General features: G+C 44.7%; 1 protein-coding gene across 1 annotated transcript in view; it reads left to right on the forward strand.

Annotated features, from left to right (window-relative positions):
• Positions 1-16,429, forward strand: part of LOC142250155 (calcium-activated chloride channel regulator 1-like) — a 166,109-nt gene that overhangs the window by 107,616 nt on the left and 42,064 nt on the right. Inside the window, exons 8-10 of the mRNA XM_075322289.1 lie at positions 2,375-2,555; positions 5,990-6,096; positions 6,617-6,838. Coding sequence (XP_075178404.1) covers positions 2,375-2,555; positions 5,990-6,096; positions 6,617-6,838 — 510 coding nt within the window. The remainder of the gene's footprint in view (positions 1-2,374; positions 2,556-5,989; positions 6,097-6,616; positions 6,839-16,429) is intronic.

Genomic DNA, 16,429 nt, shown 5'->3' on the forward strand with positions numbered 1-16,429 from the left:
TTAAAGGGCTCAATCAAGAGAAAAGAATTTGTTATTGTCAGTGGTTCTAGACCTTCATTGCTGAAAAAGAAAACATATTGGACTGTGCATGGTACACAGACAAAGCTTCGTTTCACCTATATGGCAATTAACAAAATAATCGGCAAGCACTTCACAAGACACCACTTCATCCAGAAAAAGTTGGTGTTTGGTGGACATTCTCAGATTGCGCACAATTGGCACCATATTTTTTTGAAGCAACAGTGATATCCGTGGTGTACATGGAAATCTTAAAACCTTCGTTAATCAGCTGAATGATGAGGAACTTAGAATGTACAACTTACAACAGGATGATGCAACGTGTCACACGGTTGTCAGCATACAGATATTGAAGCCTTCTTTGATGACAGAGTAATCTCCAATTGACTGTGGCCATCAAGATCACCTAATTTCAAGCCTTTGGGGCCATTTGAAAGGCTGAGTGTACAGTAACAAGCCAAGAACATCATAGGCACTCAGAACATACAGCGAGAAATTCGGGCTATAACCCCAGACGTTTTACTATATGGTAGGCGCGTGCATGTGAGCTTGGATGTGAACAGTGGACAGATTCAGCACATGCTTTAAAATATCAATTCTTATGAACCAAAGTATATACAACCCAAATTTCATCATGATAGATTGTCTCTTTTAGAAGTTACAGCAAATTTTCTCGGTAAAGTAGCGACAGAATCATACTGTATAAACCAATGAGCTTACAAATGGAGGCCACCTGAAGAATAGACCGGTCAATTCTTTTAGCTGTTTAACGACTCAAAGAGGCTGAACTAAAAACAGGCTTTAAAAGACTGAACATATAAACAGCAAGTCATAATGAAGTTGTAGTACATATATTAATTTTTTTTAGCATTGTTTAAGTGCTTTTTTACATGGGTTCCTGAGTGGACCAGCTTGAAAAGTCGTTCCTTGCACATACCTTCTAAGGCCCCCTTCACACGTTCGTGAAAATCACGCACGTGTTTCACGGATGTTTCAAAGGTGCATTTTCCCCTCCGTGAGCCATGTTTATGGCACTACGTGTGTTCTCCGTGTGTTCTCCGTGACAACACACAGAGAACGGGAACTTTCTACTCACCTGTCCCTGGCGTCGCTGTCCGTGGTGCTGATCTTTGGTCTCCAGTCCTGCCGACTCCCCACTGCTGCTGCTTCCGGCCGCAGTGAAGTGAATATTAAATGAGAATAATGAGCGGCGGTCGGAAGCAAGTGACAGCAGCAGTAGAGACAGGAGGGCTGGAGAAGGTTAGTAAAGATTTGTTACTTTTTTCTCTGACACGTGAGTTTTCTCCGGCGCGTGTCACACGGGACCACATCCACACTACATCCGTGTTGGTCCGTATGCGGGCCGTGTGACACCCGTGATGCCGGAGAAAACGTGGACATGTCTACGTGTGGAACACACAGAGATGCATATGCTCCACACGTACACACGTTCCATGGCAAAACACGGACGTGTGCACAGACCCATTGATTTTAATGGGTCTACGTGTGCCCGTGTCTCCGGTACATGCAGGAACGGACCTAACACGTACCGGAGACACGTGCATGTGAAGGGGGCCTAAAGGAGAGCTCAACTGAACAAATTTGCTCCTTTGACTCTGAGCACCTGCACCGCTTCCATCAAACATCCTGACATGTCACTATGACATGTCAATACTCTTCTCCAATTCCTATTATGGTAAATTGTAGCTAGAGGAATATTATTTTACTATGGCAAATTAAGACTCTTTATACATAGTCAAGTTAATCATCAGTAAAGGTAAGAAGAACTCCATGACTACGGATACATTATTTTTTTAGAAATCCTTCTACACAAATTGGGTAGATCAGCCTGATAATAGTGCTGTACAGTGACCACCCATTGCGAAGGAAACACAGTAGTAAATAAACTCATAAACATACTATTTTATCGGACCTGGTGGTGCCAAAGGCGGATGTTTCAGAATATCCACCACACTTTATCCACCCCATTTCTTTAATGCATTTCCCCACTAAATACACCTATTCAATATGCAGGATAGGCAACTATTCAATTCTTATTCAGTCATGTACATGCACTTTTGACGCTGCTGAGCTTGCATGGTATTTCTGTTGTGTAAGTAGAATTGTGTCCCATCCATCTCATGTGAATTGCACTTTGGCTCCTTAATGGTGTCCTAAATGTCTGCCTTCTCTAAATGTTCCTTTTCTCAGTTCTCCATGAAACTAAACTGTGGGTGAGGTTTAAGCTCATTACGTCCTTTACAAAACTCAAGTGTTCAGTCTCCAGAAAAAAATATTGAAATATTACATGGTTGATATGTATTTTTTGCATAATGATTTTCTTTTCATAATCCAGGTTAATAAAAATCTACATGACTCTGCACAAGGAACCGAGATTGTACTGCTAACTGATGGAGAAGACAATTATGACACCAGGCTTTGCTTTCCAAATATTACAGCAAGTGGAGCAGTCATACATGTCGTAGCACTTGGACCTTATGCAGAAAAAGAACTTGAAAATATTGCAGCGATGACGGGTAATGAAACCCATTGAGACAGAGAATGAATAGGGATATGTAACTAGATAAGAAAAAAGAAAACCAGAAAAATAGAAGGGATAGATAGATAGATAGATAAATAGATAGATAGATAGATCTTGCAGAGTTTCTGTATCTGTATATGGTTATAACTGACTACCTATTGAGTGCCGCAACATACAGGCTACATCGGGAACATGATACAATGGTGCGCCTTGGCGCTAGTGAGAGGAGAGTAGGGTCAACTGCTAAGGGCTACTTCTCACTTGCGTGTTTCTCGCAGTAGAGCAAAGCGAGAAAATCTCACATTGGAATCGGACACATGTAATAAATGATTCAGCTCGCATTTGCGATTTTTTTCTCAGTCCAAATCGGACTGAGAAAAAAATCGCAGCATGCTGCTTTTTTGCGAGTTTCTACTGCGAATCTCTCCAATGCAAGTCTATGGGAGCGTGTAAAAAATCGGATGTCATGGGACGGCACTCACACCATCCTAGTGACATCCGATTTACTAAATACATTTCTCGCATGTTTCCTAACACACTGGAAATGAGTGATGTCTCACAATGTCTGTCAATCACTATTCTCTGTCAGTCGGTCTCTCCCTCTCGGTCCCTATTCTCTCTGTGTCGGTCTGTCGGTCGGTCACTATCTCTGTCCCTCACTCTCTGTCCATGTCGGTCTATCCCTCTCCCCCCTCTCTCATACTCACCGATCCCCCGGCGCGGCACTGCACGGCATTCACACTGCTCCGGCGGCTTCTCCTCTTTTGAAAAAGCCGGCCGCTCATTATTCAATCTCGTATTCCCTGCTTTACCCGCCCACCGGCACCTATGATTGGTTGCAGTCAGACACGCCCCCACGCTGAGTGACAGCTGTCTCACTGCAACCAATCACAGCAGCCGGTGGGCGTGTCTATGCTGTGCAGTAAAATAAAAAAATAATTAAAACAAAACAGCGTGCGGTCCCCCCCAATTTTAATACCAGCCAGATAAAGCCATACGGCTGAAGGCTGGTATTCTCAGGATGGGGAGCTTCACGTTATGGGGAGCCACCCAGCCTAACAATATCAGCCAGCAGCCACCCAGAATGGCCGCAGCTATTTGATGCGACTGTTCTGGGACTGTACCCGGCTCTTCCCGATTTGCCCTTGTGCGTTGGCAATCGGGATAATAAGGAGTTAATTGCAGCCCATATCTGCCACTAAGTCCTAGATTAATCATGGCAGGCATCTATGAGACACCCCCAATGATTAACCTGTAAATTAAAGTAAATAAACACACACACTGAAAAAATCCTTTATTTGAAATAATAAACAATAACAAAGACCCTCGTTCACCACTTTATTAAGTCCCCAAAAAACCCATCCAGGTCCGACGTAATCCACGGAGCTCCAGTGTCACTTCCAGCTTTGCTACAAGAAGGTGACAGGAGCTGCAGAAGACACCGTGGCTCCTGTCACCTCCACGAGGTGAGAAGCGCGATCAGCTGATGTCACTCAGGTTACTCGCGGCCACCGCTGGATCCTCCAACAGTGACAGCAAGTCACCCGAGTGACAGCGATGAAGTCACAGGTGAGTTGTGGTCACAGGGGGAGAATACAGCTGGCCGCCTGTAACCTGAGTGACAGCAGGGCTAATCGCGCTGCTCAATTCAGTCACTCAGGAGATTAGCGGTCACCGGTGAGTCCTGCATGGGTGACCGCTAATCAGGACGCGACACAGACAGAGCTGCGGCATGACAATGAAGTCGGGTGAACTTCACCCGAGTTCATTCTGATCGTGCGGCTCTGTCTGTGGCTGCTGTCATCTGCCATTCAGCTTTGCTACATGGCTGTCTGTGGCTGCTGTCAGTGGCCATATAGCAGAGCTGAATGGCAGATGATAGCTGCTGAGAAAAAAAGGATCACACACGAATCACACATGCATTGCACACGCACTGCAATCATGAGAAAAATCTCAGGATCGCAGTGCAGTTGCATTGCATTCTGACCTAACGTGAACTAAAATCAGCCATGTTTTTTTCAGCCAACTCGGACCGATTTTACTTGCATAGATGTGTTTCCAGACTTAGTCTCACCTGAAGCTGATCCCTGCACTTTCTAACATCCCTATCTGGCCCTTCCCCCTGTACACCGATCATGTACCTAGGCCCTCACTGGTCCTGAACATCGCCCTGATTAGTACAGGCCAGTCTCGCTACTGACATAAGATAACATGAGGTAGAAGAAAGAAACAGGGAAGAAAAACACAATAAATAAAACTCCAGCAGGAACTTCTCAGCTGCAACTGAAGCAACACCTCAGCTTACTCCAGAGACTGGTTTCTTCCAAGTGAACAGTATAAGTGTGAACTATAGTGACGTAGGAAGGAGTTAGGAGAGGTTACTTATAGCAGAAGGGAGTGGCTGCAGCTGAGACTACAGCTACCTGTTATCACTGCAGAATAGAAATGAACCTTAACCCCTTCAGTACTGAATGGAATTAAATAAGCCCCAAGCTCAGAGTAAATGGCGAGCGGGCACTAAAACAAATCTGCGATTCACAATGCACTGTGACCTTCTGATCCCAGATCGACCCAAGATCACATGCGGCCATGACACACACACGACACTACCACTTGCCAGTTATCAGCAGATATTATGCACATCTGGCAAGTATCATCCATGTGTTCTAAAATATTATTAGGACATGACTTTCTTTGCCACACACGAGACCAATAGATGCTATTTGTGTAGAGCTGCTGATCTACAGAGGCAGAAGGCCTATTTAAAGGGAACCTGTCACCGGATGTTTATAATACTCACCTAACGGTCGGTGCAGAGCAGACTGGTCGGATGGGCATCTCCTCTTTCGGCCATTCTTGTCCTCCTTCTGAAGCTATGTCGATGACGCGTTCTTCATCATCTACACTAGCCGACATTGCGGTCCTGCGCAGGACCTTAATGTCGGTCTGTGTGACTGACGTAAAACGTGTCATCCACACTAGCTTCAGAAGGAGGGCAAAGATGGCCGAAAGAGGAGGTGCGGGACCCGGAGAACGGAGACGCCCATCCGACCAGTTTGCTCTGCACCGATTGTTAGGTGAGTATTATAAATATCCGGTGACAGGTTCCCTTTAAAGTTTAACTATTTTTTGCATCCTTCTTTTTTTTTCACTTTAACCCTTACACAATGGCTTTGCTTTTTTAAGATGTTGAAAAACTAGTTGGAAAACAATTTTTTTTTATTTGAGCCAGGATTCACATATTTGTACTCCCCAACAACTCCATTGTTATAACTGATAAAGGAGAGGGGCATAGTTACAGATTTTACATTGGCATTTACACGCTGTAAGCTATTCTTTTGTCTATTAGTATTACCCTGTTTACTAATTTGTTACATATATGCGTTATATTTTTTTATAATGCAACTTAATATTTATTTTTTTTTTCAGGGGGACAACAATTTGCTGTTTTGGATAATTTGGACACTAATGGTATAATTGATGCTTTCAGTAGAATTTTACCTATAGATGGACAGGAGCTACAGCAGAGTATTCAGGTGATGTCTTTAGATCCTGTTATGTCTAAATTATTATAATTATTATTAAAAAATAAATAAAAATAAAAAGGTAACCATAGACATTATGTAATAAAAACACACAATGGGGTGAAACATTTCTGTTTTTAAGAGGTTAATGACTGATACTCAAAATGGTCTGTTTTATTAGTCAATTTTCTAATATCTATGGTCACATGTTCCTTATTTTGGGAAGCCTTTAACTTTTTTGTAGGTGCACTACAAAATAGAAGCTACTACTTCTGCTTTTTCAATATTATGTCTCTAGAAAGGTAAGGGTTCCTTAGCGAGCTCTATTGACCCAAAAAAGCTTGGCAACTACTGTGTTGGTGCTTTAAACCATTAGACACACGAATCAACAAATGCAGTATATACTATATCTTGCACCTCCAGAGAGCATTGAGCTGTATTTTAAGGGTTTTTTTTATTAGTTTCTTACTAAATCTATTATTATTATTATTACTACTACTACCACCAATAATATATTTCTTCATTATAATAGCTGGAGAGTACATCCCTAAACCTTAAGCCAAGAACATGTCTGAATGGCACCATCTTCATTGACAGCACAGTGGGGAACGACACCTCATTTATGGTCACCTGGCAGACAGCTATGCCAAATATTAAATTACAAGATCCAAAGGGGGTCATGTATACTGAAGCACAATTCAGCAGCGATGTCACTTCAAAATTATCAAGGCTTCAACTGCCGGGCACAGCAGAGGTAATGTTGTGTAGATCAATACTTCTCAAAGTTCTTGTTGAAGCCCAGATATATCTGTATGGTACAGAAGCCTTTCTATAGTTATACCAATCTATAGTTTAGCAACATAACATCTTATGTGATACTGTGTTTGACTGAAAATAAGCCCTACCCAAAAAAAAAAGCCCTAATCAGGATTTTTGGCCTCTTTAGAGTAGGCTTCAAATATAAGCCCTACCCTAAAGATAAGCCCTAGCAGGATTTTTCGGCCTTTGTAGAGTAGGCTTCAAATATAAGTCCTACTCCAAAACTAAGCCCTAGTTGCGTACTCAAGCTATCAGTATCCCAAAATATGGCTTGTCTAGCCCTACTTCAGGATACATAATAGTTACTGTCCACTTGTGTTGTTCCAAGCCCCGGCTAATTAAGTGAATGAATATTCACTCCGTCCCACACTCTGAGTCCCTCCCGCTGCTCAGAACCCTGCATTCAAACTCTATGCATGCTGTCGCAATCCTTAGTGGCTTTCCTGAGCTGAGAGTGAAAGCTTCAAAGACATACATGCTGTCACTTTCAGATCAGGTGTGCCCTCAATGATTGCGGTGAGCAAGCTAATAGCTAATTAAGTGAATGAATATTCAACCTCCTCTCCTGTAATCCCACCCACCACTCTGGGTCTAGCACGAGCACCTGCACACTGCCAGCTGTATTACCGGTACTGCCAGTTTGAGGATCACATCGCAATCATCGGCGACACTCCTGAGCTGAGTGTAACAGCTGCATAGACATACATGCAGTCACTCTAAGCTCAGGAGAGTTGCAGATTATTGCAATGCGATCTTAAGGCTGTCAGTACTGGTAATACAGAAAGCATAGAATGGGGTGCCTGTGCAGGACTCAGATCAGTGGGCGGGATTACAGGAGAGGAGGCTTAATATTCATTCACTTAATTAGCCAAGAGCTTGTTCACCGCAATCTCGTAGCAAAAATCTGCTGGCACAAAATGCAGCAAAAACATGATGCATTTTTGATGTGTGTTTCTTCAAAGAGATGCAGAATTGGTGCAGAAATGTCTGCAGCCAAATACTCAATGTGCGCACATTGCCTAATTCGGTAATCCAGCATTGAGTTCAATGAGTTCACCTGAGGTCACAGCTGGGTTACCAGCTGGGGTTACCTTGCATCATCTGATTTTGTATGTTTCCTGCCCTTTTGGTTCTGATCCGGTTTCCTGACCACTCCTGCCAGCCTGCACCACCTGCAGTTAATTCCATGGACCCAGCCTAGGAGCCCCTGTTTAAGTCCAATGCCCTGTACAGGGGTTCAATGGTGAAAACCAGGGCAACCCTTGGGATCTGATAAGCGGAGTGGCTTGCATTAAGCCTGTTTGTGGTAGCCATTTTAGATCTGCCGGGAGATCACTAAGAGAGCAACATTTCAAATCTCATCCTAATAGTCATGTTTTTATTGTAGATAATTCATGTATCAAAGTCTGTAATCATAAAAATATTTAGATTTCGAGAAGATTAAGATATGGGGAAGGGCAACATTTCTTCACTTTTGCTCATTCTTCTGTATACACAGGTTCAGTTAAGGTGTTGCGTGCTACAAGACAGAACTCAGTGAGACAACATTAGGAGTAACATGTCAATGCTTGTTTAGGTAGAACTTACTTATATCAATAAACTATAAGATTTTGCTGCGCGTCCACATAACAGTATATTGTCTTATTTTAACTTAATTCAGCAATTTCATCACCTTTCTATTTTCCTCCACTAAAAACAGTTGAACGATTTTAGTCCATACACAGCGCTTTATACTTGTAAAAAATTTTTTTGCAAGTGATATTTTATTGTTTAGTACTAATAAAGGTATAAAGTAAAAAAAATGAATGAATGATAGTTTATACTTTCCTACCTAATCAATTTGATAAATAACAAATACAGCTTAGGACACTGGACTTGTCTAAAGCTGCACGTTGAGGTGTTTTTGAATATTTTTGTAACTATACAATTTTTTTCTTTTATACTATTTTATTTTTAAACATTTAGGCTTATGGAAACTGCAACCGCAACCTTCACCCTTACATAACACCGCTGATTTTATCTTTTATGACCCAGCAGCTGTAGCCCGCTCAAGATATGACTAGAGATGAGTCAACCCGTGGAAGTTCAGTTAACCGGTTGTAGCTGAACCGGACATCCACAGGATCGGACTTGCCCCGAATCCCAATGGAAGTCAATGATTTTGAGTTTGCCCACATACAGCCAGGCATAAGCAGAACACTTCCGAGGGAGGGTGGGCGCGGTTTTTCAATTTTTGGGGGTAGTAGCACACTACATCCGATCACGCTGTTGTTACCGTTCCGATCAAAACCTTCTTTATTTCATATTGTTAAAAACTTGTAAGCAGAGGGATGTGGGCAGCGACTGGACATTGCACAATAATAAATTTGGCACATGATTTATTATAATAGTCCTGTTTCGAGATCAATCTTTATGCCACCTCAGATTCTTAAAAATAATAATTCACAAATTTAGTTTAGAACGATTTGTATATTTTATCATTTTTTGCTGAAAAAAGTGTAGTAAACTGTGTGACTCTTTTGCACCTGAAAATCATCCCTATCCTCTTCAACCATTCCCTATTGATTTTGTGTCTGATAGCAGTATACTAGGTGCACCAGAGGTTGCAAACATAAAGCTAATGTACAAATTAACAGACACAACCCTAACAAATTAGTTGCGCTTTTACAGTCATGGCTGAAAATGTTGGCACCCTTGAAATTGTTCCAAAAAATGAAATATTTCAGACAAAAAAAGGTAAATTGGACATAATTTCACAGAAATCTCCAAAAATGGCCTGGACAACATTGTTGGCCTTTTTAACTTAATTTTAGGTTGCATACCTTTAGGAATAAATATCTGCAATCAATTATTTCCTATAACCATCACCAAGCTTCTTATACCTCTCACCTGGAATTTTGGACTCTTCTTTTGTAAACTGCTCCAGGTATCTCATATTTGAAGGCACCTTCTTCCAACAGCAATTTTAAGATCTCTCCATAGGTGTTCAGTGGGATTTAGATCCGGACTCATTACTGACACTTCAGAACTCTCCAGCGCTTTGTTTCCATTCTTTTCTAAGTATTTCTTGAAGTTTGTTTGTGGTCATTGTCCTGCTAGATGACCCATGACCTAGGACGCAAACTCATCTTTCTGACACTGGGCACTACATTGCAACCCAAAAGTCCTTTGGTAATCTTAAGATTTCGTGAAACCTTGCATACAGTCAAGAAATCCACAGCCAAAGGTAGCAAAACAACCTCAAAACACTCAAAACATCTTTGCACTTTGACCATATTTGACTGTAGGTCCCCTATTCTTTTCTTTGTAGACCTCATTCTGTTTCTGTAAATATTAGAAGGATGTCCTTTACCAAAACTCTGTATGTTGGTCTCACCTTTCCAAAATATGCTCTTCCAGAAGGATTTTAGTTAACTCACATACATTTTGGCAAATTACAGTCTAGCTTTTTATGTCTCTGTGTCAGCAGTGGGGTCCTCCTGGGTCTCCTGCAATAGTGTTTCATTTCATTCAAATGTTGATGGATAGATCGCGTTAAGGCTGGTTTCACATCAGCGTTTTTTTGATGGTCGGCAAAAAAACGCAAAATGCATCTTAACGGATCCGTTGTCTGCTCAATGCAATGTCAATGGACTTGCGGCAACATGCGTTTGCATGCATTTGCGTGCGGTAGTGTCAGGATCCGGTGAGTTACTGTTTTTTACCTTTTATCAAAAACGCAACTTGTTCCATTTTTCATCTCCATCCAAAAACTGCATGTCAACGGATCCTGTACATTGCGGCAGTAGCTGCAATGTATTTCAATGGGCGCCGGATCCGGTTTTAACAGTTGCGGTTGTATGCTGCAGGAAGGATCCTGTTTGCTGTACAGAACATGGCCTGAATATCACTCTAACACACTCTCACTCACTCTCTCTCACTCTCACACTCACTCTCTCTCACACACTCTCTCACACACTCACTCTCACGCCCACTTACTCTCACACACTCACTCTCACTCCCACTCCCACACTCTCTCTCACTCACACACACTCTCACACACACACACACTCTCACACACACACACACACACACACACTCTCTCACACACACACACACACACACACACACACTCTCACACACACACACACACAAACACACACACACACACACACACACACACACACACACTCTCTCTCTCTCTCTCTCTCTCTCTCTTGTCCAGAACTGCATCCACGCTGTCATGGCAGATTCAGCTCACTCCTGATCACAACTTTAATGCCCGCCCAGCCCCATTCAGCTCATTCCCGACCACATGACTCATAAACTGCAAGTCACAGGATCCAGTAAATAACACTTGCATTTGCATGCGTTCAACTCAAATTCAACAGGATCCAGTCACATGCAATTTGCGTTTTTTTGCCTCAAGGCAAAAAACACTGATGTGAAACCAGCCTAAGGGTAAGTTCACACAGTGCGTTTTTCGCGGCGTTTTTGCGCGTTTTTCGGGTGCGTTTTTGCCCAGAAAACTGCATGACTTTGCTTCCCCCAGCAAAGTCTATGAGTTTTAATTTTTGCTGTCTGTACACAGCGTTTTTTTCCAGCTGCGTTTTTGTGGTGACCACAAAAACGCAGCATGTCAGTTATTCCCGCGTTTTTCACCGCGTTTTTCATCCATTGAGTGCAATGGGATGTTGAAAGACGCAATGAGAAACGCAAATTGTTATTATAGCTGCGTTTTGGTGCATTTTGTTGCGTTTCTAAGACCAAAAATGCAGCTATAAACGCAGGAGGTGGGTAGTAAAGTGACATGTACAGGAAGAGGATTCCTTCTGTCAGTAAATACAGAAGCATGAATCCTCCCGGTACCGTCACCGCCGCTTCCACCTCCAGTCCTGTGCATGTATGCTGCCGTGCGACGCCATGGCTGGGCGGAAGGTGGAGGCAGCTGCGAAATCAAAAGTGAACAGTTGAAAAAAAAATGTCATATTCACCTGTCTGCAGCCTCCCGGTGCCATGTCCGCTCCCAGCTCCTCTCCCGGTACCGCCGCTCCGGCTGTGTGCAGTCTCCCCGGGTACGTATGCCTGCAGGACCTGGCGATGGATCACCTGATGCAGTCACCTGACGCGTCAGCTGATCGTAAGTCTTGGGGTGACGCCGGCGCTCGGCCAGTTTAACCTGTCAGCGGATGCCATCAGGAGACTTCATCCCTGATTACCGGCAGCTCCTGCAGTGATCGGACGGGATCAGACTCCGCTCCAGGAGCTGCCGGTAATCAGCACATAAGTGAGTATTTTTTTTTTTTGCACTGATGCATCAGCTGATTGTATAAACGGCTTTTATACAATCAGCCGATGTGTGATGTGATTCACATCCTAGAACCTGACATCATCTGATCGTTTTGCCTTCCAGCAAACCGATCAGATGATATTGGATCCGGATTGGATGGTGCGGGACCCTTGACCCAGGATTACTCCAGAGGTGGGCTCTTTATTTCAATAAAGATGGAGTCACTAATTGTGTTGTGTTTTATTTCTAATAAAAATATTTTTCTGTGTGTTGTGGTTTTTTTTTATCTTTACTAGAAATTCATGGTGGCCATGTCTAATATTGGTGTGACACCATGAATTTCGGGCTTAGGGCCAGCTGATAATATAAAGCTAGCCCTAACCCCATTATTACCCAGCGAGCCACCCATCACCAGGGCAGCTGGAAGAGTTGGATACAGCACCAGAAGATGGCGCTTCTATGAAAGCGCCATTTTCTGGGGTGGCTGCGGACTGCAATTCGCAGCGGGGGTGCCCAGAAAGCATGGGCACCCTGCATTGTGGAATCCAATCCCCAGCTGCCTAGTTGTACCTGGCTGGACACAAAAATTAGGCAAAGCTCACACCATTTTTTTTCTTAATTATTTCATGAAATTCATGAAATAATTAAAAAAAAAAAGGGCTTCCCTATATTTTTGGTTCCCAGTCGGGTACAAATAGGCAGCTGGGGGTTGGGGGCAGCCCGTAGCTGCCTGCTGTACCTGGCTAGCATACAAAAATATGGCAAAGCCTATGTCATTTTTTTTGTTTGGGGGGGCAAAGAAATCCTGCATACAGTCCTGGAAGGAGGATGCTGAGCCTTGTAGTTCAACAGCTGCTGTCTGCTCTCCTGCATACACTATTGGATGGAGTATGCTGAGCCTTGTAGTTCTGTTCCCCCTGCCTCTCCCTTCAGCATACAGTCCTGGATGGAGCATGCTGAGCCTTGTAGTTCTGCAGCTGTCTGCTCTCCTGCATACACTAGTGGAGAATGAAGAACATATGGAAGAAGGAAATGACATCAGACCTTTTTTTTTTTTTTCAACAATCTTTAATGGTAATGTTCACTGATAAAAAAAACGCAGAAAAACGCAGTGAGAAAAAATGCAGCAAATCGCAGCCAAAAACGCACCAAAACGCAGTAAAAACGCATGCGTTTTTCATGCATTTTTAAACACGCTGCGTTTCTGTGTGTTTTTAGTGCTAAAAAACGCACAAATACGCAGCGTCAAAAAAACGCAGTGTGTGCACATAGCCTTAGGCTGCTTTCACACATCCGGTTTTTGCTGAGCAGCACAATACGGCGTTCTGCAGAAAAAATGCAACCGTTTCTTTTTGCCGCCGGTTGCATTTTTTCCCGCATAGACTTGTATTAGCGCCGTATTGTGCCGCATGGCCTTGCGTTGCGTCCGTTTTTTGCCGGATGCGGCATATTTAGTCCATGCGGCAGCCGGATGGAATGTTGCCTGGCACATTTTTTTGTGCGGCGAAAAAAAACGCATTGCGCCGGATCCGGCTCGATGCGGTGCGATTTACAATGCAGGCCTATGGACGCCGGATACGGCGTCCTGCTTGCAAAAAACGCATCCGGCCGCCGGATGCAGTTTTTTGCACTGCGCATGCTGAGTATCAATCCGCATCCATCAAAAAACAGACGGGCCGCATGGAAAAACTTATGTAACGGATCCGTTTTTTTCGCCGCATCCGTTGCATAGGTTTTTGAGCCGGATTGAGCCACACTGCAAAAAACGGATGTGTGAAAGCAGCCTAAGGCTGCTTTCACACTACGTTTTTTTGACATGCATCATGAACGTTTTTTTAACGCAAAAACGGATCCAGTGCAAATGCGTTTTCATTTCAATGCATTTGCAATGGACTCGTGTCAACATGCGTTCACATGCGTTTGCATGCGTTATAGTGAGGATCCAGCGACTTGCAGGTTTTTTTAACTTTTTTCAAAAATGCTACTTGTAGCGTTTTTGAGCTGCGTCCAAATACTGTTTTTCACTGGATCCTGACTATACTGCACGCATGCTGATAGACAGGATCCTGCTTGCTCTACTGAGCATGCCCAGAAACCAGCCTGGCGTGATCAGTCTCTCTCTCCCCCTCCCTCTCTCCCCCCTCCCTCTCTCCCCCTCCTTCTCTCTCTCTCTCCCCCCTCTCTCTCCTCTCTCTCTCCCCCGCCTGAGAGTGGCGGACGCTCGTAACCAAGGTAAATATCGAGTAACCAAGCAAAGCGCTTCGCTTAGTTACCAGATGTTTACCTTGGTTACGTGTGCAGGGAGCAGGCATCCCGGCTTCTAGCAGCTGTGGACGCTAGTAACCAAGGTAAATATCGGGTATCCAAGCAAAGCTCTTCGCTTAGTTACCCGATGTTTACCTTGGTTACCAGCGTCCGCAGCTGTCAGATGCCGGCTCCCAGTCTGTCACGTTCAGTTCCCCTCACTCCCGATCACATGACTTCAATGCCCACCCATAAACTTCAAGTGATAGGATCCTGCAAAATAACACTTGCATTTGCATGCGTTTTTCCTTGTAAAAACAGGATCCACTTTTACAGCAAAAAAACGTTCATGACGCATGTTAAAAAAACGTAGTGTGAAAGCAGCCTTATACTGATGCACCTGAGCCTGCAGGACAGCTTGAATTTTCCAACCTCTCATCATACAGGAGGTCTTTCATTCCATGTAATAATCTAGTTACCTGCTTTTGAATTTAGTAACTTCTGAGTATCCTTTTTAAAATGTGGAGCCCAAAACTGGATCCCATATTCTAGTGTCGCGGGCGGAGGAGGGTACGCTGCGCTCTCCCACTGCTCGGGTCCGGCCGCCGCTGCTGCTGCGACCGCTGCTGCTCGGTGGCTCGAACGATGAGCCGGATCCCGGGGACTCGAGCGGCGCTCCTCGCCCGTGAGTGAAAAGGGGTTTGGTTTTGGTGGTGGGGAATTTGGTGATTGTCTGTGACGCCACCCACGGTTGTGGTGATTGTGGTGACACCACCGCTGCTCTGAACGGGGATCCCGGGAGCGGTGACTGGAGCAGCTAAGTTGTTAGTCCTCCCCTCCGTGGGTAGGGGGCTGATGGTCCCGGGGCCCGGTGATGGGGTAGGACAGGATGGCAGGCGGGTTATGGGGCCTGGTGAGGTGCAGGGACGCGGGGGCAGCGCTGTGCCGTACGGCACTGTGGTACTCACTCAGCCTGAGACGTTGACACAGTTCACGGTAAAACACACGGCTGGAAAGATGGTTCCCACGGACGGCTGCTGTTGCTTTTCCCCAGTAGTTAACGGTGACTGTCTCTTTCCCTGCACCTAGTACTTCTGTTGGTATCGATGGGTTCCCACCGGTAACCCGCTCCCCGACTTGGATATGGGCCGGAGGAGCCCCTCTTTGCCCGCAGACGCTGGCCCTGAGAAACTGGTGCCTTGGCGGTGGCGGTGTCTCTCTCATCCGGTTGGACTTTTGCCTTCAATCGGGACTTAGTTGTTTGGAAACCCGGAGGTCCCCTTCACTGACGGATTTGGCAAATTACGGCGACTCCAAGCCTTGCCGGGATCCGAAAGGCCCCTGCCAATGGTGCTGGCCTCACTTTGTGTACCGCTCCGGTACCGCCGGGCCACCACCCGTCCACGGTCCTTTCGGCAACTCCGATCGGCCACTCCTGCAGATGGTCACCGCCGTCTGCTAACCTTGCTGTCACTGTCCGGGGCACACACCCGGATGCTCTCAGTTAGTTTTTGCTTGCTCTCCTACCACTTTACTCCTCACACTTCCACTGTCTAAACTCAACTCCCTACTTTTCCCGCCTCCAGGGCTGTGAACTCCTCGGTGGGCGGGACCAACCGCCTGGCCCACCCCCTGGTGTGAACATCAGCCCTTGGAGGAAGGCAACAAGGATTTCAGGTCTAGCTTAGGTGTACCTAACCGGGGTGTAGGGTGTGGTGATGTAGTTACCTGTGACCCCTGGCTTGCCCAGGGCGTCACACTAGATGTGGCCTTAGCAGTGATTTATAGAGGGGTAACAATACAATGGGATCACAGGATTTTATCAAACAATATCCAGTCCAGCTCTTTGCTCGTAGAACATTTAGGGTTTGACACTAGCCTCTGCACGGAAAATCCTCGTCAAGGATATCCAAATCACAAAAAAAGCAGATATCCAGCGAATCACGGCTATTTTTTCCTTTTTTTTTTTACGCTTTTCTCTGCCGGAAACCATCTGCGATGGATTCTAACTGT

The sequence above is a fragment of the Anomaloglossus baeobatrachus genome, chromosome 8, assembly GCF_048569485.1.
Source record: "Anomaloglossus baeobatrachus isolate aAnoBae1 chromosome 8, aAnoBae1.hap1, whole genome shotgun sequence".
NCBI lineage: Eukaryota > Metazoa > Chordata > Amphibia > Anura > Aromobatidae > Anomaloglossus > Anomaloglossus baeobatrachus.